This window comes from Arctopsyche grandis, chromosome 10, assembly GCF_051622035.1.
Source record: "Arctopsyche grandis isolate Sample6627 chromosome 10, ASM5162203v2, whole genome shotgun sequence".
Taxonomy (NCBI): domain Eukaryota; kingdom Metazoa; phylum Arthropoda; class Insecta; order Trichoptera; family Hydropsychidae; genus Arctopsyche; species Arctopsyche grandis.
The window spans coordinates 18,736,982-18,749,935 of record NC_135364.1 but is presented as its reverse complement, the minus strand read 5'-3'; the positions used below and the strand labels follow the sequence as shown (position 1 = coordinate 18,749,935).

Below are 12,954 nucleotides of genomic sequence, written 5' to 3'. Positions count from 1 at the left end.
TGTAAAAAAGAAGGTCGTTTTGTTTTCTCAGCTTCGGAGCCAATGGGACGTTGCCGGAGATTCATTCTGCATGTTTTGTACAAGAGCGATGATTATGCCATCGGCTTCATCTTTAATATGGACGGTATCTAAAAGTGAATTCGTCATTTTATAATGAACTTGTTACATCTCATCTACATAAATAAATCGTCGGTAACATTATTTGTCTATCTTTGTTACATTGTAAAACATTTTCTATATGTCATCTATATATTATAATATATATTCAATTGTAAATAGGTTTTTGAGCTCTTTCTCCTATTATGCTGTGCATTAACATTAGAATAATATAATACTATGATTACTAACCAAATAAAATAAAATTGCAAAATAGAAAATGATCAGTAAATCAGTAGCTATTAAAATATGTAGATATAAGATGTATTGTGAACATAATTTCGTAATAATAAAAAGCATTTAAAAATCAAACCAAATAATATATATTCAAGAATATGTTTATGTATAATGTGTTGAAAACGGATAATCGTGGTTCTATTGTAATATCTATGATAATTGGTAGAATTGGTACAATTCTATAGGGAATGGTGGAGTTCGTCCCGCAATGCCTCCAATATAGGTCGTAAAAAAATATGTCGCGACATCTTGATAAATGGCCTCGTCTGGAAACTCCCCATGAAGCATCGAAAAAATTGTATTCACTTCGTCAGGTGGGTAGAATTGTGGAACCAACACTCGGCAGCCATTGATGGATCGCCCAAAACAACGAATTGTTGCGAGGGTTTTCACAATGCGTTGAACGCGATTTTTAATTGCAGCCACCCCAGCATGTGGATTTTGTTGGATGGGCTGCAAAGGGATATGGCATGCCATATCTTACTAACACAATCAGTGTTTTCGTAGACCTCCCCGCGATACATTTACCGTGGTGAATTAAGATTAAATTTTGATTTGACATTCGAACTGTCAAAGTGAAATGAACGCAAAAGCGATTGCCATGCGAACCTTCTCGGATGCGAGCGATGCGAACGTCAGATGGGCTGACAGATACCCGCGAACTCCTCGCGAAGACCACAAACAACGGCCACGGCCACGGCCATGAGGGCCTTTGGCTCGAACATATGTCTAGTCGATAATAATAAAAATTTCGTAAATAAAAACTATTTGAGAATATTTTTGTTTGTGTGACCAATTTTAAATTTTTGGGTGTGACCAGTTTCAGCGTGTGACCAGTTTTCTCGTGACCAGTTTCAGCGTGTGACCAGTTTTCTCGTGACCAGTTTAAGCGTGTGACTAGTTTTCTCGTGACCAGTTTTAGCGTGTGACTAGTTTTCTCGTGACCAGTTTTAGCGTGACGGATGATCACGAGTGACCGATCTAGAGCGACCAGTTGTCCTGTGACAGGTTCACATTTGACTAGTAATCACGTATCGTATCCGTCTTTTTGGCCATCGTGGAGAAATACACGCGAATTATGTGCCATGAGTCTGCCGCTTTGCTGTTTTGGACCAATTATCGATAGTGACAGTTGACAGCTGTTCAATCTTTCGACATTGTTTTGGCACTGACAATGACTTTTTGACAATGCTCCCTTAAATTTTGTAGATTTATTGGTGATTTGTGTTTTTATTTTATCCAGTATTGTTTCAAATTGGTATCGGTTCACACGGAAATATTTTAAAAAATGTTGTCCATCATCCACAATATGCACGTGTATGCATTCATATTGTAAGTACTCGATAATACGACGTAAGCAATATTGCGCCGTATCGTCATGGCCTGTAATGTATAAGTAAGCCGATTTTGCCTTGCACTCGGCCAAAATGCTGTAAGCGTGACGTGACCGCGACGTGTAGGTAGATATGAATAGAAATGTAATAAAATGACATATTTGAAACGGAGTCGTGCAGTGCTGAAGCCGTGCAGTGTTGTTAAGTATGAACAGACTTTTACAGGTGATACTGTTAGTAATATTGACTGTGTCGAAGGCCCCATTGTCTGATAGTGTCAATATTCTGCAGGAACCCGAACCGTTATTTTTTTCGTTCTAGTTCGGTAAAAAAATATATCGGTTCAGTTCCTGTTTTTTGTTCTCTTGTATATTAGCAAGTTAATGTAAATACACCCACATCGTCTATACGACTTTTTGCTATAACTTATTGTGATCATATACATTATTAAAATGTCAAAGGAGAATATTTTCTAGCGTTTGCAGCTTGCCGCTGATGCACTGCAGAATAGAGGGCAGAATCTGATGTAGCTAAAATTATTAGATATATTCTGATGTAGACAAAATACATTTTTCTTATTCATACTTATTTAACTTTTTACAAACCTCCTTTTAGCTTCACTTACGATTATTCTAGGTTTACCAATTTCTCATCAAGCCCTGCTTTTAGGAACAAAAATGCAACAACAGTTCAGAAAGAATCAAGTTGTTTGTTTTATGCTAGGAGCTAATTATTACAAGTATGGGTATATCTATTTTTGAGTTTTGTAGTTTCAATTTTGATTGAATCCAAATCCCGTAAAAATGACTTGACGTCTTTTGCTCGCTTTGCAATTTATCCCATATTGTTTTCAGCTATTTTTGAACAAAATTCTTTACATAACAAGAGTTTAACACATCGAATGTGCTATTCCATTTAGTAATACATTCTATTACAGGTATTTTAGTATTATAGGGGATGGAACGAATGAGACGACTGGCTTGTTAATGCACGTTGGTTTATTATGACGGCCGAAGACGAAGTGATAGTAGCAATTCTGAACGCGGCCGAGTTGGTCCCAACTCGCAGGAAGGTGACGAACCGAAAAAAATATCGGTACGGTTTTGGTTTTTGTTCCGGCAAACGTAACGGTTAAAGGTCTGTTCATACCTATCCAGTACGACCCGAATCCTGCAAGTACGGACAGTATTCTTTAGTACATTCTATATGGACGCGCATGAATGCGTATGCGCGAATGGGGTATGAATACGTCCATATAATGTACCAAAGAATACTATCCGCACTTGCAGGATACGGGTCGTGCTGGATAGGTATGAACAGACCTTAATCCGGTTTTCGGTTCGGGTCCCAATTAAAAAACAAAGTTTTTCTTAATTTTTTTTAATATGATTACTATTATCTTATAGCTAGTATACAATATATATGATATAAAATGTAACTAATAAAAACCTTGTAACTATAAAGATTACAAATCTGAAAAACCTCTCTGAATTTACATACATGTAATTTAACTCAATGAGTTATTTCATTTTTCAAAATCAGGTTTTTATATTATTTCAGGGGTTTTTATTTGTCATGAATATTTTGGTGTCTTTTTAAGTTAGATTTTTTAACAAAGTCTTTTGAACAAATGTCACACTTGAAAGGTTTTTCTCCAGTGTGACATTTCATGTGTACTTGTAAAGTACATTTTTGAACAAAGCCTCTTGAACAAATGTCACACTTGAAAGGTTTTTCTCCTGTGTGAAATTTCATGTGTATTTGTAAAGTACATTTTCGAACAAAGCCTTTTGAACAAATTTCACACTTGAAATGTGTTTCTCCCATGTGATACTTCATATGAATTGTTAATTCACTTTTTATCAGATAAGACCTTGAACAGAAGACACATTGGAAAGGTTTGATACCAATGTGACGTTTCATATGAAGTTTGAGAGCACCATTTAAAACAAAACATTTTGAACAAATGTCACACTTGAAAGGTTTTTCTTCTATATGATATTTCATGTGTTCTTTTAAATCATCTTCTCTTCTAAATACTTTTAAGCAGATTTCGCATTTGAAAGATTTTTCTCCAGAATGATATTCCATATGTACTTTTAAAGTACTATTTTCAAAAAACTTAGAGCTGTTGGGACTTATTTGATTTGGGTTAAAATGGTGATCTGTAATTACATTCATTTGGTTTATATTGCCTTTTCCCACATTTTTTGATTGATTTTCACAATCCTCAGGATTACATTTTTTTTTAAATTCCAGTACATTAGTATGACTCCAGTTGTCCTCCCAAACTAAATTATCCAATAAAACTTCTTCTACTTTAATATTCAAACATTCGTTTAATCTCAATTTAACTGTTTTATCATTTTTAGCACAAATTGTTTTAAAATCACTAAACATGCTTAAGTTGGATTCACACGACAAGCATATCATATCTGGTAGTCTGTATTGATTTTGAACCTGTAAGTTAAATAATAATTGAAATATTTTGCTTTCAAACCAAAAATGAAATAAAAATTGTTTAAACTAACCCGTAGATTACAGCAACTCCAAATGCGTTCGACTTGAGAATTGGAATTTTCAAAAATTGGAATTAAACAATCAGCTGTTACAAGCCTCAAACAAAGCCTACACTCCATGGCGCACACGTCGTCTACAGATCTGTCACATTGACAGCTAGCATGCCAACTTCAGATTATAAAGACTATATTTGCTCAATTTAACACATATTACATTTTTCATCACAATAAACATCAATCGATTGGAACATATGACTGAAGATCAGCTGACAATTTGAGTCCGATTTATCAGATGCATTTTCTGCCAGTCAGTCTATTGTAACGGCTTTGAATATCACCATAATTATCCACCCCAGCCATTTAAGATGACTTTAGTCACCAATATGGTTGATAATCACAAAATAAACTGAGTTCAATTAACTGTACAGACTCCAGGGATGTTCAACTCGAGAGCACCTCCGAAGTCGGTTTTCTGAGATAGCTAGTGGTAAGCTTGGGCGGGACTGGTTTCCTCACGGTGCCTTCCTTCGTCGTCGGTGGTCTGGTCTCTGCTGATGTCGGCTGCTCTGCTATGTCCCTTTCTCCTTCGTAATGTGCGTGGGATGCGTGATGTGGAAAAAGGGAGGAAATTGTATAATAATAAAAACAGGTTGTAATTCTGTTTGTATGGTGACTGTATTTTATATATGTATAAATACAGAGAATAAGCAGGGGGGGGGAGTCCGTCGTGAAATTAGCGCGCACGTGTTCGAGAGGTTATGATAACCTCACTCCTCACGTGACTACGTGATCTGACTTCGACGAAGAAAGACCAGGATTTCCTCACTTCTCACCGGACGTATACTGAAGCTGTACTTCCAGTATCGTCTGCCGATCCAGGCTGAGCTGATCGGGACTCGGTGGTGGGAACAAACTCGGTAGCGAACAGAGATGTTCACTCGACCGAAGCGGAAAACGAATAGAAGGCGGGGACGCGCGCTCGGCGCCGATCTCCCTCCAAAACGGCTCCTTTGGTCGTAACGCCACGAAAGCTGACCATGAAGACTTGGTCGGAACATTAACTATGTGATCAGTAACGCATTTAGATCTATGCCGCCCCCGGGGAAAGTTCAAAATGCCACCCCTTTTAAAAATGTGATATTGTTGCGTAAGGATGGTTGGGGGATCCAAATGAAAGGCCAAAATCGCTTCACATCATTTATTGGATGATTAAGGAGGTCCACGCGCAGCCAGCGCATTATGGAGGATGAACGAATGAGACGACTGGCATGTTAATGCACGTGTTTATTATATGACAGCTGAAGACAGAGTGAGTAGCAGCTGTCCGAACCCAGCCGGGTTGGTCCCCACTCGCAGGAAGGCAACCAAACTCGACCATGTCGTATAAGCGAGCCGCCACATCACTCCCCCCCCAGCATCAGCGATACCAAAATTACAAAGAAACAAATTTTACAAAAGAAAAAAAGTTATTGTTACACAAAAAGCAAAAAAATTATTGAGTGGGGAGAAAAAAATTATGTTGACGTGGGTCATCCGCTGTGTACATAGGTGTACCGCCCTGAATGGTCGGTAGATTCGAGGGCGGTGACGTCGCGAGCAGGACGGTGGGTGGTCCGATGGTCGCGCCGATCAATGCGATGCTGCGGCGGCGGCGCTCTTCCGAGGCTGATGTCGGTTGGTGGGGCGGCGGGGGCGGCAGGGGCATCGATGTGGTTGATGATACTCCGAGCTGGACTGTGAGTCGTTGTGGCTCGTGGAGGTGTTGTAGCGCTACCGCCCGTCTCGGCGTGACGACGCTCGTGGGGACGGACGGGGCCTTGATGATGATGATGATGATGATGGTGCTGAGGTGGTGTATGTCTTGTGGTGCTGGATGACCGTTCTATGTGTAGTGGATCGCGCATGACTCCACATCCAGCTGTCAAGATCGTCGTCTCATTCGCTCCCCCATTTTTTAAAAGCACCTGTCGTCGACGTTGTGGCTGGACGTCGGTAGGTAGGTAGGTAGGTAGGTAGCCGTGTCTGCTCGTTTATTGTCACCCGCGGGCCGCGACGCGTGTTGATGGCGATGGGGGCGCGGCGGGTAGCTTCTCCCGCCTGACTCGGCGAGGCAGGGATGAGCGGCATGTTGAAATTGATCGAGGCTGCGTGGCTCGATGTCGGGGGTCACCAGTATGGAGGATGAACGAATGAGACGACTGGCATGTTAATGCACGTGTTTATTATATGACAGCTGAAGACAGAGTGAGTAGCAGCTGTCCGAACCCAGCCGGGTTGGTCCCCACTCGCAGGAAGGCAACCAAACTCGACCATGTCGTATAAGCGAGCCGCCACAGCATCAGATCATTCCAGAATGATCTGATATGACCTAAGTACCTCCTTATGAAGGGCAAGCCACTCAGCACAGCTTCTCTGATCCGTTTGTTTCTCCATTGTTTAGGCACGTACAGTATCACGGTCTCAGACACGTACAGTCTCACGCTTTCATCCGGATTCTGGGAACTAGTGGGAGATGCCGCTTGGCCTAACCCAAGGGTCTCCATTATCCACTTTCGAATACACTTTACAATACACATATCATAATGGTTGCGTGGATATGAAGAGAGGATTCCACATTGAAGTTGAAGACGCAGTGAGTAGTTTATTGTTCACATCTGGGAAAACCAGCTTCGAATTAAGCGCTGCCTCACTTGCTAATGAACGAGACTACCTAAAATAAGCAGTTTTTTCAATTCGGTCCTACGAATCCAGAGAAATGTAATATTAATAGAAGTGTAAGTTCTTTTGTTGTCAAGTGACATTCTGTCCACGGACAGATCTAAATAATTTTAGCATCAGTCGTATTTGACGCTTGGTGCTCGACGTATGTCCGATAAAAACTTATCTGTTTGTTTATATTACTCTCAAGATAGGCAAGCATCGCTAAAAATTGCACAACACATTCAAAAACACACAATAAACAACATGGGATAAAATTTTATAAGTAAATTGATCCGATTGTATTCCGTGCGATGTAGCGTATTTATAGAGACGTACCGCGTAAAATTGACAACAATTATTTATTCGTAAGGGCCCCTCTATTCTTATTACATCTCTCTGTACGAATCTGTCAATCTGTTTATTTTTTACAGTCAACGACTGTGACGTTTCTCCGAATTTAAAACTCTAGCAAGGTTTTCGTCCGATTAGAGGTGCTACAGGCTTCACAGTTGTAGAGGCGTGGAAGTTGTAGAAGTGTGAGGAATGAAGAAGTGGGGGGAGAAGAGGTGAAAGCGCGCAAAGTACCGTTGGTTCAGTTGCACTCGTGGCGTACCATTTGGTGGTCGTTATGAAGACTCGTCGCGACGATGTCACTTCTAGACTCAAACCGGAAGTGGAACCAGGTCCGGATAATGAACCGGAACCCGCACGAGACAAGTGTGGAAAAAGAGAGGTGGTGAGTATCGTCTTATTTGTTTATTGTTCATGACATTGAAATTGGCGCGCCAGTTTCATATATTTGTTATTGTTGTTGGTACATGTAGGTACCTACTTACCGACCACCGTAAATATTTTGATAGTTGTAGCTCATTCATATGAACCATGCATTCAGTTTTATAGAACTACATATACTATGCATTCGTCTAAATTAATATAATACTAATAAAGCATATAAATCTCCAAATTAATGATAATACTAATAATGCATATAAATCTCTTGGATTCCTACTCTGCTCAACTAAACCCTTTAATGATCATGTAAGTTCTCGCCTTGAATTTGCCTCAATTATCTGGTCACCTTTTTACATATCCCATATTAATTGTATTGAAAAAGTTCAACTAAAATTTATCAAATTCTTACGCTACCGTTTTCCGATCTACGCCCATACTACTGTTTCCGATATTTTAAAACTCCTATCCTTTAACAATCTTTCTGTCAGACGACGACTCACTGATGCTACATTACTTTTTAAGCTCCTAAATGGTTTCCTTGATTGTCCCGATTCACCGAGTAAGGTTGGTTTCAGGATCCCAGTTAGGTATATTGGACCCGTTGCACTCCTTTCAATTAGCCCTTTCAAAACCAATTCCCTAAAATATTGCTATCTGAAGCGTGTTTATCGTATGTTTAACGGGGAGTTGAATGAAGTTGATTCATTCGGTATTTCCTTGCATCAATTCAGGACTGCCATCGGGAGAGTTTTAATTAATTGATCCATTTCTATTTCTATTATATAATCTTTATCCAATATTATATTAATTTATGCTTAGTTATGCATTGTTCCATTTAGTCATGTTTTAATTTTTATTCTTTCCTTTTCCATTTGTTTGTCTCTATGTACCATTTAATGTAATTTGTAAAAATCTATAATTGGGCTCAGATGTTATTTTGTTACATTTATTCTTTATTTTTATGCATTTCTACATCTGTGATCTGTTGATTTTTCAATAAATAAATAAACATCGTTTGTTTTATGTACATATGTAAGTGTACTTCTGATAATCAAACTCCATAAGATTATCCTTAGTGGAACATACATCATCTTCAGAGTATTATCCACTTTAATAAGAAAATTTTAAATGTATCATCCGAGTTATCGAATTTCGTTTTCTTTTGTATTCTATATAATTTTAGAACTAAATGGAAAATATTTTATTGCAGGGAGATGGCGCTACAGCTACTGAAATATTCGCCGAAGATGTGCTCACAAAACAATTCCTATACAAAAGAAGGTTTAGCTTAAAAATAGAATTGGATTTGATGGCAATAAGTCTATTCATCATAGCGCTAATGACACGATTTTACAAATTACAAGAGCCTAAGAATATAGTGTAAGCATTTATTATACATAATTGGGCCTATCCTGAATGCCAGTTAAAATGAAGTTGATCCAATGGATTTTCTTCTGACTTCGGTGAAGAGAAATGTTAAACTCACAAAATGTTCATTGAATATGGGGTTTCAATGTTTATATTTGACTAAGAGTTCAGATACATAGTCAAATTTTTAATTGTATCTCGTTATATTCCCATGCATTTATTGTTTCCAAGCAGTCTTTTAATTTTAAGGTTTATATTTCAGATTTGATGAATTACACTACGGCCGATATGTATCACTGTATATGAAGAGAATTTTCTTTTTCGATTCTCATCCTCCACTTGGAAAACAGATGCTATCAGCAGTCGCCTATTTAGCCGGCTACTCTGGAAATTTTACATTTGACAAAATAGGAAGCGCTTATGACGATACCGTCCCAATTTTCACATTGAGGTTGATTCCAGCTCTATGTGGCAGCTTACTAATTCCACTAGTCTATAAAATTATGATAGTATTACAATACTCAGAATGGACGGCTGTAATAGCCTCTTTGTTAATAACTTGTGGTACAAAATTTTTGGGTAACTACTGACTACTTTAGATTTATACTTGATTGTTTTATTGTGTTTATTTTTTTGTCTTTTAGATAATGCACTCTTGACGCAGTCTAGATTTATGCTGATGGAGTCAATATTGTTAATATTTGGATTTTTCGGTATATTTTCTCTGCTCAAGTTTAAGTTTCATCACAATCACTCGACTGGTTCCACCAAATGGATGTGGTTTATTATCGGTTGTATTTCACTCACTTGCTGTACAAGGTATAATATTTAGAATACATGATTTGAAGCTATAATAGTATTTATGTACATGTTATATTCAATTTACTATCCTTTTCAGTATCAAATTTTCAGGGTTCTATTCCTGTCTATTAGGACTGTTTATTATTGGACGTGAGTTTTGGAATCTCTTGGGAAATCGGACCGTAGTCCTTAAGACTATATTAAGTTTTTTTCTACGTATCAGTTGTTTGTTGATAATCGTCCCATCCATAGTTTATATTTCAATATTTGCTGTACATTTGAGCTTGCTGACCAAAGCTGGTCCCCATGATACAGTAATGACCAGTGCTTTTCAAGCATCGTTAGATGGAGGACTTGCAAGTATCACCAAAGGGCAACCATTACATGTTGCTCACGGATCTCAGATTACACTTCGGTTAGTATTATTTAGAACATTTGTCTATCATATGAACAAATTACAAGATAAAATTCGCCAATTGTATTGATTGTAGACACACTCACGGCCGTACATGCTGGCTTCACTCACACGCTCACGTCTATCCTATTAAATACGCCGACAAGAGAGGCTCATCGCATCAGCAGCAAGTTACGTGCTACAGTTTCAAAGACGTCAATAACTGGTGGATAGTCAAGAGGCCCGAAAAGAATGATCTCACCGTAGGTTATCCGATAGATCCGATTAAAGACGGCGATGTGATACAGTTGGTTCATGGAATCACCAGCAGAGCACTCAATTCTCATGACGTAGCTGCACCAATGTCTCCACAATGCCAAGTATTATATTTATTTTACTTTTTACATACATACATACATGTATATGCTCATTGTGAATTGGGGTAGTCTTATGTTTTGATTTTTATTTGTAGGAAGTGTCTTGTTATATAGATTATAATGTTTCAATGTCTGCTCAAAATTTGTGGAAAGTAGAAATTATCAACAAAGATCAAGAAGGTGCATCATGGAATACTATACAGTCTCTCGTACACTTGATACATGTCAATTCTGGCTTAGCGTTGAAGTTTAGCGGTAGACAGCTGGCTGAATGGGGCTTCAATCAGCACGAAATTGTTGCCGATAAAGTTATAAACCAAGATGATACGATTTGGAACGTCGAAGAGCATCGATATACTAAAAGTATGTTGGAAGTACATATTTTTCTTGAAATTAATAATACTCATGCCGTAGTTTCTAACCAGTGTGTAACAAATTAATATCTTAACCATTTGCCCGCGGCCGTCTTCTATGGAAGCTTTGCGCGATAAGTCTGTAGCGCGGCTGTCTTCCATAGAATTTCTGAACTTTGTACGGGATTTTGAGCCTTATATGTGCCTATTTCAACTGTTTTAAGGTTCAAAATTAGTTGAATATATTACTGAGAGTTGAATGCCTTTTATTAAATTTGTTTAAAATGAATATATACCAGTCAAATTAGTTTTTTGTGGAACCATACTGAAACCTCGTTTATGTGACGTCACGTCTGTTGAACAATGGCGACGATACGTCTCAATTGGTTACCTGACAACTCGTTCACAGATTTTCCGTAAACCGATAATGCGCTCCAGGCATTACGTATACGGCCATCTCTTTCTCACCCCGTCTGTTCACCATGATCTTGTTTACTATGCCATTACGTATGCAGCCATCTCTTTCACAGACCGTCTGTTATCGGTGAAAAAATGGTCTGTGAAAGAGATAGCTGCATACGTAATGGCAGAGTAAACGAGATCATGGTGAACAGATGGGGTGAGAAAGAGATGGCCGTATACGTAATGCCTGGAGCGCATCATCGGTTTACGAAAAATCTGTGAACGAGTTGTCGTGTCACCGTCTCAATTGTATGAAGAATGATTATTTGACAATTAAGCCAAAACTACGGGATATACTATGTATTTTATTGTTTAAAATAATACTTTATGTATTAATTAACATATCTGGTTACTTGAGTAAATATTAAAATCTGTATTTAAGGTCGAAAACTCAATTTCCAAATTCGCGAAAAAGGTACCGCGTACAGGGCTTGTTCGCTATATTTACTGCCACGGGCAAAGGGTTAATTGTTCACAGTAATCATAAATGTTATATATTTCAGCTGACGATAAAAAGGAACGCGAAAGGCAATTGGTACATGCAGAAATGATTCCGACAACGGCTACTCATCTAACATTTTGGGAAAAGTTTCTGGAGCTTCAGTACAAGATGCTCTTTACTAGTCAAGAATATGTTCAAAACCACATGTTTTCCAGTGAGCCATTAGAGTGGCCTTTCCTCACTAGAGGAATTGCCTATTGGGTATCCTCAGATTCAAACGTATGTATGAAACTGCTGTAAATATTTACAGTTGTGATTTATTGGCATTAATTCATTGATATTTTTCCAGGCGCAAGTACATTTGATTGGAAATTTGATCGTTTGGTATTCAGGATCACTTGGTTTGGTTATTTACTTTGGGTTTTTATCATTTTATTTGATAAGAAGAAGACGTCTGTGCTATGATTTGTCAGTAGCAAGTTGGCAGCAATTTTTAGCAGCTGGCGAAATATTCGTCGTAGGATACCTATTTCACTACTTGCCTTATTTTTTCATGGAGCGTACACTGTTCCTTCATCATTACTTATCAGCTTTCGTTTTTAAAGTCCTCTTATTGGCAGCTATAATCGAACACATTTACTTGTTTTTAATTTGCAAAACTGTCAACAAGTGGATAACAGTTTTGTTCGTAATGGGAATAGTTGTTTGGTTGTTGTATGTAGTGCAAAACTTTTTGAAATTTACTGTGCTCAACTACGGCACGACGGATTTAACTGAAAATGATCTTGTAAACCTTCGATGGAAAGATACATGGGATTTTATCTTACACAAGAAATAATCATTTGCTCAATAATCAAAAACAAAAAAAATACCTGAAAGTGCCTATATCTTGTAAATAAAATTATGATATCTGTCAAAAATATATGTACATATAATAGTAGGATTTATTTATGTTGATGGTTTTCAATTTGTATTTTAAATGGATTTCTGTGTTAACTTATTTGTTGTTATTAAGGTAATAAAGATCATTGTCATTGCAATGTATTCATTTATTAGTAAAAATTTTATTATACCTCAAA

The 12,954-nt window shown here is 37.9% G+C and overlaps 2 protein-coding genes across 2 annotated transcripts; one reads left to right on the top strand and one right to left on the bottom strand.

Annotated features, from left to right (window-relative positions):
- Window positions 1–3,109: 3,109 nt before the first annotated feature.
- LOC143918114 (uncharacterized) lies at window positions 3,110–4,392 on the bottom strand. The gene is made up of 2 exons (XM_077439824.1): window positions 4,259–4,392; window positions 3,110–4,187 (listed from the first exon to the last, which is right to left on the bottom strand). Exons 1-2 carry the CDS (start codon window positions 4,364–4,366, stop codon window positions 3,294–3,296), a joined length of 1,002 nt encoding a protein of 333 aa, XP_077295950.1. The 5' UTR covers window positions 4,367–4,392; the 3' UTR covers window positions 3,110–3,293.
- Window positions 4,393–7,210: 2,818 nt separating this feature from the next.
- On the top strand, window positions 7,211–12,929 carry rt (Protein O-mannosyltransferase rt). The gene is made up of 9 exons (XM_077439145.1): window positions 7,211–7,682; window positions 8,889–9,058; window positions 9,309–9,610; window positions 9,691–9,865; window positions 9,945–10,262; window positions 10,339–10,621; window positions 10,714–10,981; window positions 11,937–12,154; window positions 12,225–12,929. Exons 1-9 carry the CDS (start codon window positions 7,575–7,577, stop codon window positions 12,711–12,713), a joined length of 2,331 nt encoding a protein of 776 aa, XP_077295271.1. The 5' UTR covers window positions 7,211–7,574; the 3' UTR covers window positions 12,714–12,929.
- Window positions 12,930–12,954: the final 25 nt, after the last annotated feature.

Coding starts and splice junctions, on each gene's coding strand:
- LOC143918114 (XM_077439824.1), bottom strand. CDS start 4,366: ATGGAGTGTAGGCTTTGTTTGAGGCTTGTAACAGCTGATTGTTTAATT. Junction 4,188..4,258: donor GGAGTTGCTGTAATCTACGG/GTTAGTTTAAAC, acceptor TTTAACTTACAG/GTTCAAAATCAATACAGACT.
- rt (XM_077439145.1), top strand. CDS start 7,575: ATGAAGACTCGTCGCGACGATGTCACTTCTAGACTCAAACCGGAAGTG. Junction 10,263..10,338: donor GGATCTCAGATTACACTTCG/GTTAGTATTATT, acceptor TATTGATTGTAG/ACACACTCACGGCCGTACAT. Junction 10,622..10,713: donor CAATGTCTCCACAATGCCAA/GTATTATATTTA, acceptor TTTTATTTGTAG/GAAGTGTCTTGTTATATAGA.